Source organism: Brassica napus, chromosome A1, assembly GCF_020379485.1.
Source record: "Brassica napus cultivar Da-Ae chromosome A1, Da-Ae, whole genome shotgun sequence".
Classification (NCBI taxonomy): Eukaryota; Viridiplantae; Streptophyta; class Magnoliopsida; order Brassicales; family Brassicaceae; genus Brassica; species Brassica napus.
In genome coordinates, this window is record NC_063434.1 from 20552445 (window position 1) to 20571339 (window position 18895).

At 31.7% G+C, this 18895-nt stretch overlaps 1 protein-coding gene, 1 long non-coding RNA gene and 1 pseudogene across 2 annotated transcripts; 2 read left to right on the forward strand and 1 right to left on the reverse strand.

Annotated features, from left to right (window-relative positions):
* The first annotated feature begins 852 nt into the window (after positions 1 to 852).
* LOC106453186 (putative U-box domain-containing protein 46) lies at positions 853 to 9116 on the forward strand. The gene is made up of 3 exons (XM_048736296.1): positions 853 to 4846; positions 4946 to 6402; positions 6693 to 9116. Exons 2-3 carry the CDS (start codon positions 6295 to 6297, stop codon positions 7668 to 7670), a joined length of 1086 nt encoding a protein of 361 aa, XP_048592253.1. The 5' UTR covers positions 853 to 4846; positions 4946 to 6294; the 3' UTR covers positions 7671 to 9116.
* LOC106453204 lies at positions 8697 to 12325 on the reverse strand (annotated as a pseudogene).
* On the forward strand, positions 11593 to 14422 carry LOC111215819. Its single transcript, XR_007314746.1, has 3 exons — positions 11593 to 11728; positions 11817 to 12468; positions 14358 to 14422. It is a non-coding gene; the product is annotated as an uncharacterized LOC111215819 (long non-coding RNA).
* Positions 14423 to 18895: the final 4473 nt, after the last annotated feature.

Sequence of the window (18895 nt, forward strand, 5' to 3'; positions counted from 1 at the left end):
CAATTAAGTCGTCTGGTGGACGACTGAATTATAAGTCGTCTGTGTATAATTAAATCTTGAAGTTTTTTTTTTCAATTGCAAAACTAACCTATGACTACTTAATTGTAAGTCGTTTACTTTAAAAAAAATATTATTATTTTAATTTTCGCCAGACGACTGAAATGTAAGTCGTCTGGGGAAGTCAAACTTCTGAAATTATCCAGTCAAATACAAAACTAACCTATGACGACTGAAATGTAAGTCGTCTAGGTTCTTTGGAATTTTTTTTGAAACCAAACAATAGTAGACGACTTAACTTTCAGTCGTCTCAGGTTACAGATTTCAAAGTCAATTGCAAAAATAACCTCTGCGTTGACCAGACGACTTCCAGGTAAGTCGTCTACAGCCAGACGACTGAAAAGTAAGTCGTCTACAGCCAGACGACTTCCCAAGTAAGTCGTCTGACGAACAGATCTGGAAAAAAACTCAATGTCATACCTTAAATTGGTGAGATAAGTTCCTTAGCATACATAAGGCTTCTCCAAGCACACAGAATCACAAACGGAAGTCACCCACCCATAATCGTTAGCTTCTATGACTCTATGAACCATAAAAATTTTAGAATCAAAATCTTGGGTTTTTTTAGCTCATTGTGGAGAGAAAGTGAGAGATATGTTGTGTTTAGTTCACAAGAATAGAAAAAGAAGAAGGGTAAATCGATTTTGGGAGCATTAAGAGCTTCAAATTGGTTGTTCATGGTGGTTGTGGTATTGATGACAATGGCAATCTTGTAATTACTTGAAGATGATGAGGGTGAGAGAGTAAAAATGTCATTTTCGAAAAAAAAAAAATAAAAAAAATTGATGGCATTTTCGTAAATTATATGAACTTGTGGGGTGAATAGGGCAAAACCAATTTTCAAAAAAAAAAGAGGTTAGTTTTGTGTTTGACTTTAAGTTGTAGGTCAATTTTGCAAAAATCCCTACATACTATCATCAAATTCAACACGCATTAGAAATAGTTTAATTAAGTAGATAAAATTTGTTGACAGAAAAAGTAGATAAAATTTAACTAATATATACTATTGTAAAATTAATTTTTTGGACGACAGAAATAACTATTCTAAACAAGCAAAATATATTTTATCACTTATAATCCCTCCTCAGCTAAAACTTTCAAAAAGACAACAATCATTATTATACACATGTTTGCAAATGCAAACCTATAAGATAAACCACAAATCATACAAAAATAATAATAATCTAGATCAAGTTAATTTTAATTACACAGCGAAGAAGATTCAAGCCCAAAGGCAAACCAAAATGAAATAATGAAATCAAACTGATCAAACCGTAAACCAAATTCAAACTGGCGTCTAATAACTAGTGAATCTGTATTGAGTTTCGATTAACGAGTTCTCTCTCTCTAGTATTGCTCTGACTCTTCTTGGGCACTATGGTTCTCCCGGCAGATGCATTCAAGATTGCCGCGTGTAAAATAATCGAGGGAAGCGATGCTAGAGCTGACTACGTGGAGGCTATGAATCATCTCAGGGATTTTCGATCAATTCTTTGAACTTGTCGTTGTTTTTGGTTTAGTATTCTTCTTTAATTGTAATTGGAACTAATCTTTTCTTGTGTTAGACGTACGAGCTTCATTATATCGATCGCTGGCTCCGGGAAGTTAACAATAAGACATTGGATCCCTTAGACAGTACTGAGCTCATACCTAACAAAGCAGTCTCGCGTCTGATTCTAGGATGGTGCAAAGAAAACAATGTTATTCTGACAAGGCGCTTGTCCATAACAAGATAGGATCTTCATCAGTTTCTTCTCAGAGGGAGGCGGCTAAAGAACTCCATCGCCAAGCAAGACTCTTCCCCATTTTCTGCTTCTCTTTGGTCACTCGGAGGAGCTGACATTGATCATGAGCTTCAAAGGGAGCTCGTTAAGACAGTCTTTCACGTGTCAGTTCAGGAGGAGAACAGAGTCTTCATAGCTGAAAACGCTCATGTCTTCTCTGAAGCAGGGTTCTAAGGAGACACAAGAAGACGCTGCTGCTACATTATCTCTGCTGTCTTCTTGTGACTCTAACATGCAGCCTATAGGTCGTGCTGGTGCCTTAAAGCCCCTAATTGATGTACTCGATGATGATGACGCATCCGCTTTCAACACAGTGTCAAACCGAAAACAGAACCAGGGTTTTACAAGAAGGGGTTGTTTCCATACTTACCAGAAAGGCCAAAGCTGTAGCCTGGGTTGACCGCATTCTACCTCTTCTGGCTCTACTCTCTGCACACCAACAGGCTGCCAAAGAAATGAATGATCCAGATTTTCAAGAAAGAAGCTGTGGAAAAGGCTGTGGTAATAATCTGCAATGTCTGCAAGCAAGATGAAGCCAGTCTGCAACTTCTACAGGAAGAGGAAAATCTGATTGCCACAGTTTCTAGACTACGGGACAGAACGGGTTCAGAATATACTATCTGCGTTTCTAAAAGACTATTGAGAATAAAATAGGTCTTAGATCTTCCTTTGAATACCTACTCTTCCATATAGATACTGGTCAATATTGATCTTTAGAATACTTGCAGAAATATTGGATCCATGTTGATCTTATAAATGTTGTGGAGACAATACTTAATCCATCTTTGATCTTTTGAATACTTGTACAGATAACATTTCATTCTTATGATATAAGCAAACTTTTACTCGTCCCTCTTTCCACTACTGGGTTGATTTATCTTTGTGTGGCATCAATAGTCACTCCTAAAATAGTCCTATAAAGTCATGAGCACGATACCTGTCACAAGGCAGGGGATAAACAATATGTTGTGTATAGACTTGTGGGACCTTCAAGCCAATGACAGGTAAACATCATCTTCTTCTAAAATGCATAGATGTAGAAATGTGTATCTTAGATATGTACAGTCCATTATTATCTAATCTAGAAAAAAACTCAGTGCTCACAGCAATTAGATCTCCAAATTGTCTTGTGAACTTTGTTCCGATGGGCTGTAGACTAAACATAGTACTGTTGCACCTGCAATATCCACCTTCTTGTACCAGTAAACAAAACAGAAAAGCCAGGGTTTGGGACACAAAGGCCTCTTCACCTAAAGTTAAAACAAGGTACAACCGGGCTTAACGGTCATTGACATCAACTAGTCGTGAAATTTTGTCACGAACCTACTCAGAGGCAGGCATGCAGACAAGATTTAAAGTGCATATCGAGAACACTAACAGCTATTGTCCCATTACCGACTTGTTCTTCCTGTGTATGGCTAAGCTTAATCATCCTACAAAAAGAACATTTCAGGCTCATATAATAATGACTTGACAGAAAATAATGGTGTGTAGTATACCTGAAGAATTTTTGCCACTTGGTTGAGGAGAATCTTTACTTTGTCTTCTTAAGAGTACGGTACATGCTTTGGGTTTTTCATAATTACAGCTCCACAGGCATTCGCAAGTCTGTTGTTGTCCATCTTTCTCAGCCTTGCGATTGCACTAACCTCAGCTTTACTGAGGTAGTGACAGGCCAAGTCATCTTCCAGTTTGACCAGAACTTGTCAGTGCTCTTCTCTAACCAAGTCGGCATTGGTTTGGTTTTCACCTTTCTTGTACTAAAGAAGGCAACCAAGAAGAATAATCCATGCGCTGACAATCTTTCTCTTCATTTTACCAGGAGCAATTACGTTTTTGTTAAATATAATTCCTCTCAGAACCACGAGAGGAACCTCTCCACCTCCACACTGTTACACATACATAAGGACAAGGCCATAGCCCATTATACCTAAAGCCTGAAGATGGTACAAAGCTTCTAGAAGAATGAAGGGGATCTTATCTAGGAGCAAAGATTCCAATTATGCAGAATAAGCACCACATGAAGATAAGACACTTGCTCTCAACGGTTTCAAAAAAAAAAGTGTGACAAGGCTGACTTCATTATTTAAGCATGGTGAGAGAATGAGATTTATTCAGAGACTAGATCAATCAAGTGTAGTGAGGTGAGAGAAAAATAATCACGGCAGTGCCTAATACACTCTTCAAAGCAAAACTAGTGGCAGACAACAAAAGAATGAGTAGATGTAATGTACATACCAAGTAAAATATATCAGATGTAGCCCCATCAGTGACTTCCGAGAAAAAATAAGTCAGGGACAAAAAAAAACAAATAAGAAGACAGCAATGGACAAAAGAGACAGGGAAGTCAAACCTTAGGTGCAGGGTGAGCAACATTAAGTTCACGCAACTAGGCAAATTTGGGTTTTAGAGAAATCAAAAAAGCGTTTAACAATGCACTCCTCGCAAAACTGAGCTCGCCACATCCGGACAGCCTCCTTACTGGTAGAGTATTTGTCCCCATTGGAGAATCAGAAATCCTCGGTCAGTCAACACACACTTCGATAGTCCCAGACTCTTTTGTTGTTGGATTTTTACTTTAAAATTAAAAAAAAAAATTAAAAGTCGTAGGCCCACCGTATGTGTTGCTGGCCCTTTAACTCACGTGACCCTTTAAAAAGTGACCCCATATTATTATTTACCTTGTCCGTTTAGAAACCCTAAATTTTACTTTGTTTAGTTAGCATCATTCTGAAAATTCAGTCTAAATGGGTAAACGAGCCGATGAGGCGACGGTCAAGTATGCGCACTCCCTAAGAGACGAACTCAGGAAGGTCTCGACGGTGATTTTGGATGAAAAAAACCATGGTAGAGCCGTCGAAATTGAAGCTATTGAGGAAGCTATTCGGATCTTGAATTGTCTGGAAAAGATCCGATCGAGTCTGTGTTCTTCAGCTCCGGAAGAGTTTCTCTGTCCACTCTCCAAGGAGATAATGCGTGATCCTGTCGTTTTGACTTGTGGACAGGTTATTTTAGTTTCCCTTTAATTAATAAGCAGATAGGTCGGAATTCTAGAATGCCTTCTGATTTTCCTCTGTGTGTTTTCCTTCTTATACATATGAAAGAAAAAATATCGAAAGGTGGCTGGAGGAGATTAGTGACCAGACTTGTCTCCAGAACCAACAAGTCGTTTCTGATATTGATCTTACCCCAAACAAAGCGCTTGGCCGATTAATTTCACAATGGTGCGACGATAACAAAGTTATATTGCATGAATCAGTTTCTGAGTAACACGTTCCTTATTGCCTTATTGGTGGTGGTGGAACAAGTTTGATCTTCTTTTCCCTTTGATCTCCGATTTCTTTTCCTTTTTTTTCCAAAAGTTTATACGGCTTCTTAGTGAAATATTATATAGCATCAGATATGTGATCACAAAATATTTGATGGTGCTACAAAAGAAGCTTATAAAATTGTTAAACATCCCTAAATATATTAACCCATATCATCTAATCTATATTATAGACTTAACTGTGCAAATTCTTATGTTAACCGTAAATTATTAGTATTTAAGAATCTTCTCCATCAAAATGCACCCTGATCACCAAATTGGAAACACCACTTGCAACAAATGCCAACTTGTCACAAACACTTTTATCTCTGGGGATAGGCGTGATGCTATTCTTTTGTAAAGTAACCAAAGTTAACTAATATTCTCCTGTTTTTAATTACTCTTGTGAACACCCGTTTAAAAAATACTCAATTTGTATATTTTCTAAGCAAAGTTTCTGTATAACCAAATGAAAAACGAAATGCAGAATCTGAAGAATTATACACAATAAAAATTAATAATTTATTTATTAAAAATGAAAATGTCACCTAATTTTTTTCAAAAAAAAATTCTCTAAAGTATTATTAAAAACGGAAAGAAAATAATGATGATATATTCTCTTTTTCTTTTTGTAACTTGTGATTATGAATTACGTGGGGAGAAGTTGAAAACAAATTTACCAATTAAAAAATAGCCTTAAAACTATTTATTATTGTCGATTCGATTATAGATTATCTAGTGGATTATTACATTTTAATCTTTTAATACTTCAATACACAAAAAAAAAAAAAATCATAACTTTTCAATCTATACTATGTTGGTGTAGTTTGAAGTAGTTTTTCATTTAAAATATAAAGTAAAATAAAAAGACGGTCGGTATAAGTGAGTAGGAGTTGATTTCTTTCGAAGCCGGCCGAGAAATCAAAAACTCACTTCCGTCTCTTTTGATCACAAACGTATTCCCATTCTAGATTCTAGGGTTTCTTTCTCTACCTTGGACTTTTGGCGAACTTCCGATAGATAAGGGAAGTTTCGCAATGGGGGCGAGATTCAAGAACTTGCAACAAGAACTGACAAAGGTGCTGAAGGACGGAGATGTGATTACGGGGATTCTAGATGGAGATGGCGAGAGGAAACCCATTTTAGATGAAGCTGCCAAGATGCTGGAAGGTCTGCTCAAAGCGAGGAAGGCTTCAGCTGAACGTGCCCGATGAATTCCTCTGTCATCTGTCCAAGAAGATGATGCGTGATCCTGTATGAATCCTTTTCTTGTTTCTAATAAAATCGTTTATCATGGAATCTTTAAGCCTTTCATGGTGGCGAGTTTGATGTACATATAATCCAGTAGATTTGTTAAGGCTGTGACTGTGAATGTGTCGAGTTTGAAAAAATTGTTTAGCTTTCTTTCATGGAATCATTAAGACTTAGCAAACACAACGAGTCCATATTTGACTCAGTGTAACTGTGTTATATATGAATTGTAAAGATGACTCAGTATACGTTTATACTTGCTCATTGTTTCTGTGTGTTTATCACTTTATCAGAGCTACGAGCGATACTACATTGATCGATGGCTGAGGGAAGTCAACCACAGCGTTTGTCCCAAGCCCTTATCTCACACAAAACTAATACCAAACAAAGCACTCTCCAGCCATATCCGTCAGTGGTGCAAGGAGAACTTAGTCGACCTTCCTGAGACTGTAGCAGCTTGTTCTGATATGTCGATTGTCAAAACACTGATTGACAAGATATCCTCTTCATCAGTCTCATCTCAGAGGCCCACTGCCATGCTAGGCTATATCCAACATTTTCCATCTTCTACGCTAACCAAGTTGCTTGATCCACTCTTAAAGCCTGATGTCGACATTGATCCTGAGCTACAAAGTGATCTCGTTAAGACCGTCTTCTACCTCTCTTCCCACGAGGAGAACAAAACCTTCATAGGTCAAAACCCTTCCATCATCAACACTCTAATGTCTTGTTTGAAACAAGGGTCGAAGGAAACACGACGAGATGCAGCTGCTACTTTCGCGTTGCTGTCTTCCACAGGAAGTTCATTGCGTGTGTTGGCGCTCCTAGTAGATCTTCTTGCACAAGGCGATGACTCAGCATTCGATGCTGTCTCAAGTTTATGTGTCTTGGAAGAAAACAGGGATAGGGCTGTGCTGGCGGGTGCGGTACGTGTACTAACCAAAAAGCTCCAAGCTGATGCAATGGTCGACCATTCACTTTCTCTCCTTGCTTTGCTCTCTACAAGCCAAAATGCGGTTGAGCAAATGACGGAGCTCGCGTTGGTGTTCACTCTCCTAAAGTTCTTGCGGCGTTCAACCTACCAACCAAATGTGGAGAACGCTTTAGTGACCATCTTCAATGTAAGTGAAAGAGATGGATCCGGTTTAGAGTTCGTCAGTAAAGAGGAGAAACAGAAACGGACACTGACGAGCGTTGTTGTCAACGGGTCTGAACATGCACAAACAATGGCCCTAAGAATTCTCCAGGTTGCAGCAGGAAGCCGACGCTGAAACAGAATCCCCATACATATAGAGATGAAGGAAACAGCTCCATCTTAGATACCTACAAATGCCATTCTCTGATTTTTTTTTCTTTTTGGAGTCAATGTATAGATATGATACTAGTTGCCTACAGCCATGATTGTGTTTACAGGTTTTACCTTTTCTTGTTTGCAGTTTTTACTCTAAATGGACTCCAATATTCAAAGTGTAATCTAGTTTTACGCATTTTACGTGGATAAATCTAATGTTTTTAGTATAAAGCTTTCTGCCTTATATATTTCTGTAAATAATAAATGATATACAGTAACAATATAATAACATATTGATGCGTGTGAATCTGTAGTTAAAACGATATTATTTCGTTTGAAGAAAACGATATTATTTCGTTTGAAGAAAATGATATTTGTGATAAGAGAATCTCTCCACCGTCAATCCTTGTCTAAGATTAACACTAACCAACACACTAGATGGCGTCAAATCAAATAGCCACGTAAAGTCGTGTAAGTATTTGAGCACAACAGTAATTTCTCTAATAAACAAACCAACTCCACTAGGGTCTAGTAGCCATCTGCTTATTCTCTCGACTCTGCTTTTTTCATCCACTGAGAATTTTTGAATTTCATTAGCCTGTATAATAGAATTGGGGTTTCCATGATCTGTTGAATTCAAGAGGTGGGTTCCGTTAGACAAAAGTGGTCTGATTCTGATTTTTTTTTTTTGTGAAGCAAACTTTCAATTAAAACTTAGGAGGAAACAATCAGGTTTGGTACAGAGGAGAGAGCCCGTTTGGCAACAGAGTGATACATAGAAATGTGAAACCAATGAACATTACATACATACTATGGCCTTTTAACTTGTGATGTTTATCCATCAATTTGAGGGATAATAAAAACAGAGTTCATAATATGGTTCTTTCTTAATAGTTCAGTAGATGAATGATTCTTCCACATCAAATCTTGGTGAAAGATTAGGGTAACAAAAATTAAGAAGGAAGAAGACTTGATATCATCAGAGACACGAAGTTTACAAAAGAAATATCGACTCCAAAAAAATTGGTTATGAATATATAGTCTACTGTTAAAACTGAAAACTGGTCTCAGTATAGCCAAAAAAAATTAAAAGAGTATCTACAACATTCAAAAAATAATATTTACAAGCACTTTTTTCTTTTGGTTAGTAGTCATTTTTTTTGTTTCATTATTCATTGATGCATTAATGGGGATGGTCTGAAACCTAAATTTATTTCTTGATTGGGAACTTACCCTTAACCTTTTGGATCTCCTGTGGTTCTAAATAGAAGGCCTTGGCAAGCAAGTCATCAGGAATCGGGGGGTTAGCACCAAACAGAGACAGTCCAACACCTTGAGCCCCGGGGTTCTGACTGTCAAAAGCAGAGAGCACGGAAGCAGGAGCATTGTTAGGGTTTTGCTGGAAATGGAGAAGAGCTCTTGGGAATACAAAGACCTCCCCTTGTTGACATGTTTGTAGATGAGTTTTCCAGTGGTGGTCAAGAATCCAACGAAGAGACGTCCTTCAAGGACGAATATGGCTTCAGAGGCTCTGGGATGAAGATGCGGCGGGTTGAGTCCGCCTGGTGCGTAGTCGACCCGAGACATGGAGACACCCAAAGTGTTGAGGCCAGGGATTTTTTCAACGTTGGCACTTGTAACAGCTGAGCCCAGTGTGGTGTTGGTGGTGGATGCAGCATTGGCTAAGCCTATGTAGTAGATATTAGTCTATCTTCCTCAAAGACTCCAGCTCGCACAGAAGGTTTCGCAATGGCATCTGGGCCGATTGAGAAACGTGTTGACAAGCCCATTAAGCCCACTGAAGTCTCAATACTAGCTGTTGATACAGTTCTGAGTAAAAGGAAGAACTTGAGCTCTTGTCGTCTTCTGTGTACGGAGAACCCAGCTCAGAGGAGATCAGAGCATCCTATCCTTACCGTGAACAGATTCCAGCTACTTGATGCTGGCGTGTGCTAACTTAAGCTTTAGGTTAAGATGTACCCTTGTGTCTCCTCATGTATATAAGAGGCCTAGCGATGTATTAGGGTTTTCTCAAGTTGAATGAAGTATTAAAGTTATTCACAGTAGAAGTCTTCTGGTGTTACTTGTGCTGGGTCTTTGCATCGGTATCCGTTGACTTTCTCACCTATTAAGAACATGGTTAAAGTCAACGACAACCAAATTATAGTGTTGTAAGAAAATTAGTGATTCAAGTTCATACATAACTTTACAAATAAAAAAAAAGTTCTAAGAAGAGACGTATCCTCTTCATTATTCAGAAATGTGGCATGAGTCTACTTTTTTTCCAGAATATAAATGTTAGAAGAACAGATAAAGAGAGAGGTGATACCTTTGAGATCAGCAACACAAAAATCTTGGAGCATGTTTGATTCGGCAAAAGCCGTGTCAGCGGCCACAAGCAAGATGGTAACAATAAGATAAATCATGGAAGTCGCCATTTCTAGAAATGTTATTGATGAGTTTGAGAAAACCCTTTGACCTTATTTTCTCAATTTATATTTCTATCTCAAGAAGATCTAACCAATGGAGATAGGGGCTCGTTAATTTTAACTTTTGCTATAATTAGGTTTAAGTGTGATCGTTGGTTTATATTTGGTGATTAAAATGGCTCTTGAATGTTTGAGACATCAATGAGAGCCTATAGTTTTTTTTTTTTTTTGCTAAAATATTTTCTAGTGAGCCTATAGTTATAGGTTGACATTCACCATAAATCAATACTATTAAAACTGAAGGGCCTTTTTTGAGATTCCCTTGGAATTTTGAAATATTTACAGATCTCTGCCACTGAAATATTTTTAGTCTATGATTTTTTTTTTACATATATTCACTACGCCTTTTAATTCAACAAGAACTATTTTTGATATTTTTCCTTTTATTTTACTCAATTAACATATCTATTTATCTACACCAAAACTATACGACGTTAACAAATTCAACAACTATAGAATACATATCAAATGTCTTTCCTTCGATCGTAGCCATAAAAAAAGATTAAATACACTTTTTTTGTTAACTTTATATGTTCAAAAAATTGTATATTGAAATTTAATTCATCATGTTCCATCAGCACTGACACTTGAACATTTAAATTCATGTGTTCTCCTCACGAACTTTGGATTCTGCAGGTTTCAAAATTAAAACTTACAACTTTGGATTCTGCAGGTTTCAAAATTAAAACTTACATTATTCGATACAAATGTTTTATCTATTAATATGTAATTCAATGTTTTAATTACAATCATTAACTTCAACCATACATTTGTATTGCAATCGATAATAAACTTCAAGTATATATAACATTCGTGTTCATAGATTTGGAAGCTTCAATTTTTAGATGTACAGTATGAAGCTACAAACGAACCCCTAAACCCCAAATAATTATTTGTTTATTTTATTAATTAAATTATTAATTTTTACAAAATGTCAGTCATATGTAGGGATAACTATTGGGTTTAAATGCCGGTATATTAAAAAAATGAATAACAAATCCCCAAATTTTGAGAATTAAACGGGATTAACAACTGTGCAATATATTGTAGTTGCAAATATTTTTTCCAGATCAATAACCAAAAAAGGCGCAACATTTTAAACCAAACCTATATCGAAAAATAGATACCCAACCAATTGTTATAGTTCCATATCTTGAACATATCAATATTGTAGTTGCTAATCTTTTTTCAGATCTTTAATTTTCCAACTAAAATATAATTTTTCATAACTTGAAAAAACTAGATTCTCAAGCTATGATATTTTCCTAAACTAACGGCCTATATTTTCTAACTAAATTTAATAGGAATATCCTAAACCCTCAGCCTCCCTTTGCGTTTCCTATATATATTGGCCATCTAGCCTCAAAGCAAACACGCTGTTTTCTATTCTTTTTCATATAATGTCTTCCAAGCAAAAAACTGTTTACCTTGATGATATTAAACCATAGAAAACGGTGTGGCTTATCCAAGCGCCAAAGTGGTGCATACCTGGAAACCATCCAATCTCAGGTTTGGTGAGACTTAAGAAATAATATTTGTAGACAAAAAGGTAAATACTTAGACATGTTAACATGTTTTTTAATTTTTTCGTGAGATCATGGACTAACATCTGTGGTAAAATAAATATGTTTTTCCAGGGATAAAGATTCAAGCTACATGTAGGAAGAACTATTTGAAGTCTTTGGGTGATGAATGCAATGTTGGCTAATGGAAGACTCTATTTATTTTATGGCATAGATTAATTTATTTTATTAATATATAAATATTAAATTAACTTTTTTGATTTATATCAACTATTTAACTATTATACAAAGTAACTGTTAAATAATAAAATCTTGGGATAATTAAGATAAGAAATACTTTTTATCTAGAAAATAAGAATATTTTTTTAAAAAAAATTATTATATTTTACATATTTAAAATAATTATATATTGTTTAAGTTTCTACAATTTTAACAAACGTTAATTGTATAGATTGTATACCATTTGAGTAGTTGTGACCATATTTGTTTGTACGGCTTAAACTTTCAATAAAAAAGGCATTGTAACATGTTTCCAGCTCATCGGAATAACCAAGAAAGTCATCAGATCCAACATGCAAAAGAGATTAAAAAAGGTTAGATCTGATTTATGTTTGTTCTTCGTAAAACACTTTCAAAGGGGACAAGATATATATGACAGATTAATAAGAGAAACTAATGTAACTGAGGATTTACCATTAAAGATCGGATGATCAGGATCCTGTTGGAGATCGCCATCTTCTTCTCTTTGGGAAGAAGGAACGGACAGGTGAGAGATAAATTATTTTGCTTTTTTGTCGAAACTATCCTGAAAAAAAAACAAATATATTTCTGTCGGTTAATTTAACGGGCTTGAAACCTTGAACCCATATTTTTAAATTAAAAATTAAAGAGCCCCAAACAAATGAATATGGATGTAACATTTAACTAGATTTTGATCCGCGCAACCGCGCGGATGTTTATTTTTACTTTTTTATACATAAATTATTATTTTTAAACATTAGTGATATTTTTTTTAACATTAATCATATACTTAAATGTTTATATAACTATTTTAAATATAATAATTTTATAATTTAGATGTTATAATTAATCATTTGGTTAAAACCGTATGTATTTTCACTTCTTATTATATATTTATCTTATTGTATTTGCATTTAGTTATCAAGCAAATTATTATATTCATGAGAAAACATATTTGAAAATTATTTTATATTTAATTTATGCTAAATTCTGACCCGTGTTTCAAAGCTGTATTTCTTTTTACTAATATTTTTTATACTTATTCATTTTAGATAATATATTATTGTATATACAAAAGTATAAGATATGTTAATTTTTAGACATGTATTATAAGGTTTGTTAATTTTAAGTCGTTCTATCATCATATTATATTTTTAAAATAAATAATTTATATTTATGAAAATAAAATTTATAAATTTATCAATTGAATATACTTTTATCATATTTATTTAAGTATAATAATTGTATTTTAACATGATCATGACTATAAAGTGGGTAAAATAGGATATAATTTATTTATTTTTTATTTTGTAAACGATAACTTAAAATATATTAAATTTTTGTTAAAATACTTTTACACAGATTTATTAGAATTTTTAAATATAATATATAAATATATATTATATTTAAAATGAAAATATATTATGATTAAAGTAGTTACAAAGATTTTATATTATAAGCTTTAAAGAAATACATGTTAATTTTTATACATGTATTATATATTTTGCTTAATCCATCTTACCAACATATTAGATTTTATTTTTGAACATAAATATTTTATACTTATGAAAATAAAATTTATAAAATTTATAAATTTAATACAATTTTATTATACTTAGCTCAATATAATAATTTTCTTTTAATATGATTGATTATGATTATATAATATATAAAATATTACAGAATTTTTTATTTTTTATTTTATAAATAATTACTGAATTTATTAATGTATAATAATATTTCAAACTAATTTCAAAATTAATGAAAAATATTTAAATATAATTTCGAAAATAAAGATCTTGTAAAAATCTTTTAAAACAGATTTGTTAGATTTTTCAAATAAATATATTTATATTTTAAATAAAAAGATATCAAAATATATTATGATTAAAGTATTTTAAAGATTCTATGTATTATTATTCTTAATAAAATGCATTTAATAAGATTTCTAAGTAATGGTCCAAATAAAAAAAATCACACATGAAAAAAGTCCTGACTTATCTTTTAATATATAAGATAGTATAGATTAGGATTAATTTATTTTATTAATTACTAAATTTTAAGTTATCTAAAATATTTATATTAGCTATTTAAATATTATACAAACTAACTGTTAATAATAATTAATATTTTGGGATAATAGGTTTCTAAAATAAATGATTAAAATAATAGAAAAGCCAATTGACCGGAAAATAAAACTAGATTTAAAGAAAAAAAAATATTTTAACAGAAAATTCTTATTTTTAAAATTAAGACACATAATATTATCTTCATAGATCCTTGCAAGAGAAAAAAAAGATTAAAAAAAATGGAATGAAATGATTTACTGGCAATCTGAACCCACACCTTTGGAGATTTTTCTTAGTTGAATACTAAATCGAACGACCTCACCAATATGTTCTGTGAATGCCTCAGATCGGCTTCAATTTCAACGGATCCATTCCTTTTAAGCCATCGGACATGACTCGCAAAAGAAATTAGAAAAGGAAGAAATTGGTTAAGTAGAATCTAGGATGCCAACTATCTATCAACGACGGAGAAAATACAGGAAATGAGCAAACCTTGGAGCCAACTATCTATCAATTGCGTCTTCTGCTTCAATCGCCATTTGAGTTTACTTTTTTGGGTGATACCGAAAAGTTTTTTGAAACATGAAAACAGAAAAAGGAGCTCTATTGAAAACTGAACCAAACAATCGACTGGGTTTGGTCCAATTTAGAAAATACGGGCTTTGATAAACAATCTGTATTCAAAATACAGCTCATTTTGATAGTTTTATCCAAAATTAAAATAAATATTTAGTTTGCCCATTAACAAGTCCAGTCTAAATTTTATAACAAATTAAATTAATTGAATTGAAAATTATAAACATTGTAAAGTATTTCTATTAAAACATTACAACTTATTATTTTTAAATTTAATGGTTAAGATAAAAAAAACCATGTTATTCTATTTCTAGCAAAAGAATAATAATCATATTGTGTTTCTAAGTTACACTTTAAAACATAAATATTATATGTGTAAGATTATATTTATGCATAGTTTAAAATTCAAAAGGTATAGAAATCATAATTTATTTTGTGTTTTAGTTACCGATATAAAATCTATACTGTTAAACTAGAGATTTATGTTGTCATTAAGAGCATGACTGATTTCCCTGCTACCATCCGCAAACACAACTTTTACGGTTGTTAGCGGTTGTTGGTATTTTGCAATAATCATTCAAACCGCTCTTAACAGCTTCAAACCGTTCTAAACTTCTTAAATTCAAAAGTTGGTTTCAGCTATCGTTTGCAGGCGGTTGCGAGAAGTTAAATTTTTTTTCTTCTTTTCAAAAAATATAAATACAACAATTAAAATAAAAATTTAAAATTGAAATAATAGAAATACTAAAAAATATATCTATTATATTTTAATTTATATTATAAATTATTAAAATAAAAATATTTTCTATAATTTTTTAAAAAATAAAAAAATAATTTTTATATTTATTATAATATTATGATGTTTAATATTTTTATAATTATATAAAATGTAAATATTGTTAAAAGCACCAAGTTCTAACCGTAGTACCAATCGTATAAAGTTCCTGAAAATCGCGTAAAACCTCCGTCCAACCGCAACCATAACCCGTTGCGGTTACACCAGGCCTTAAGTCAAATATATGAACAGTTTTGTCAACTATGAATCTCGAAACATAATTACACATCTTACAATTTTATTTCCTAATACAATGGAAATATACATGTTTTGATATGTTCACTTAACAGAAAACAAATCCCGCGCTTTCAAAGCGCGGGTCAAAATCTAGTACACCTTTAAAACCTAATAGTCAACAAACTCGAAATGATAAAGAAGGGAGGGTGATTTTGGTTGCTTATTGATTATAGAACTCAAGAGGTTTCTTTGGTTCAGTGAAATCCTAACCGATCCTTCTGTTTTGACTAGGTAAGGAAACCCGTGCGATGTCGCACGGAAACTCATTTTATAAAAATAAATAAATTATATTTTTATCAAAAAACTTTCAAAAAACTTGTTTACAATTGTTTTCAAAGAAATACATGTATTACAAAAATATCTTGCATGTAGTTATATTTATTGATAAATACCATGAAAAAATATTTTCATATGTACATATAAATTTATGAACAAATTACAATGAAAATTTATTGGTATGGACTATTTAAAAAAATTCAAAGTTCTATACGTAAAGTCACAACTTTTAGATTTGAGATAATTGTTTTAAAATAGCACATTTACAATGTATTATGAAAAGACATATCGTTATAAAAAGACACCATATTGCATATGAAAAAACACATAATTATAGAAAAGACACTTATTAAAATATTTTAACAGTTTTAAGTTTTTTTTTGTCTTTTATAATGAGAAGATACAACTCTTAAAACAAATAGTTATAAAAAAACATTTATTGATTAGGGTATTTTTAAGGGTTATTAGTGATTTAAACCTCCAACTATTTTCAAATCGGATAAAAAACCTACAACTAAAATTTTATGTTTTTAAACCTCCAACTATTAAACCGTTAATACCGTTAACAAAATCATTTTTTCTTAACAGAGACCCGTTAAATCGAAACGCAGCGTTTCATGTAATCACAAAAACGACACGAGGTTCTTATAATCCGTGGATACTTTAGTGATTTAAACCTCCAACTATTTTTAAATCGGATGGAAAACCCACAACTAAAACTTTATGTTTTTAAACCTTCAACTATTAAACATTTAATGCTTTTAACCCTCTGTAAACAAAGTCAAACCCGCCCCGCTGACCCGCCAACCCGCGGGTAAACTGATTTTTTTTACTCAAAAAATTTGACCCGCTTGACCCGCAAGAAGAAAATATGAAATCCGCACCCGCCCCGCTAAAACCCGCGGGTGATCCGCTAGACCCGCGGATAATATTAATAATATTAAAAATTATTAATTTAAATATTTTTTATTAAAATAACAATAAAATTTAATATTTAAATATTTTTATTAAAAATAACAATAAAATTTAATATTTTAAATATTTTTTATTAAAAATAATAAATATTAATCTATTTATAATTAAAAATTAAATTATTTTTAAAAAATTTTCTATTTAAAAATAATATTTTAAAAAAAAATCTTTTTTTTTTTAGTTTTTGCGGGTTGGCTGGTACCCGCACTGAATTTTGGCTGACCCGCACCCGCCCCGCATAAAAATCACTCAACCCACACCCGCATCCGCGAACCAAATTTTTCAAATCACTCGATCCGCACCCGCCCCGCAGCGGGTCAAATGGAGCGGGACCCGCAGATAATGATTCATATTCCCAGCACTAGGCGGAGTGAACATTCTCCAAGAGGAAGGATAAGGTTTCCATTAAAACATACACGATCTCCAGCGAGCGTTAGAAATTTTTTTGTATATTATATATTGTTTTTGGTCGTAGTCAATTTTAAGATATATGGGCTATTTGTACTTGAAAATTAAGCTTTATATTATGTATGAATTGGAACACTTATATGGATAGCTTTTATTAGTAACTAGGTGTTTTGCCCGCGACGCGGGCTTAAACATTTTCATAATTTTTGAAAAGTTCTTTGTACACTATATTCATAATTTTAGTAAAAATTTAATTTGATTAATATTTAATTATATAATTTATGTTTTTAACTTTTTACTAAAATACTCTTTGAGATTACAATACAATATATATATATATATATTATCTTTTTTTAATTATATTTTTTTGATTATATTTTTTAATTATTTTTTTAATTATATAATAGTATAGATAAAAATATTACCTCTAGATAACAACATATTATATATTTAAGAGTTATCTTATTTTCGCATAAATTTTTTTTTGATAATTTATTATATTAATTCATAATCAGTTATCTAATATAACATATAAATCTAATATTAATACTACAAAATTCGTTTTTGATTATAAATAACTTATATATAAAAATTCATTAAGGGTAGTATAGATATTAACCACTCTAACTTTTAACGTGAGAGCTCGATTCCAAAAATTTACTTCGCAAATAATAGTATAGATAGACATAAATATGCTCTGTTTTGTTTTATTTTGAATTGATAAAATTATACCAGTCAATAAATTAGCCTAAATTAGCATTTAATATGAAGTTTTGATTAAAAGGCTAATAGTCAGACACTAGGTTAAGATCCGCGCCTTGCGCGGGATGAACATTATATATAAATTATTTTTAAGTATTATATATTTTTTACATATTATTAAATAATAAATATACATTGTATAATTAAAAGTTTAGTAACTATTACGTATATAATTAAATTGGTACAAATACTTAAATAAAATTTATTAATCATGGTATAAAATTAAGTTTAAATGATATTAACATAGTTATATAGTACATTTTTAATATTGACATCTGTTAAAAAATATTTTATACTCATATTTTTTTTGATCATTTGTATTTATTTATAACAATTTTTTTAAATCAATGATAACAATAAAAAATTTGTGGGATATTTAATAGTTTTAGTAATTTATAATTTTAAAAACATTCAATGCAAAGTTTAAAATCTAAATATTAAGTTGTTAATAATTGCTCAAAATGTTTATCAAAAAAATTCAAAGCAAATTCAAAATACTTATGTAGTTTATATGGTATATAATTTATTTTAAAAAAATATTAATATACATATATATATAATATTTATTAAATGAGATTTCCTACTTATGTAATTTCTTAATCATTTGTATCTTGTTATAACATAAATTTTAAACCATGGATCAAAAAAATTTCAATGTGAGTTTTTTTAACAACTTTAGTCATTTATATTCGTTTTTAAAAATTCAAAATATAACATATAGGAAAAAATCTAAATTTTTATTATATAGTTAATGTGGTTGTTTAATTTATTTTAATAAGTTAAAATTTTAAAAAATGATAGAGAATAGACTAATTTTT

Coding starts and splice junctions, on each gene's coding strand:
- LOC106453186 (XM_048736296.1), top strand. CDS start 6,295: ATGAAGCTGCCAAGATGCTGGAAGGTCTGCTCAAAGCGAGGAAGGCTT. Junction 6,403..6,692: donor AGAAGATGATGCGTGATCCT/GTATGAATCCTT, acceptor TCACTTTATCAG/AGCTACGAGCGATACTACAT.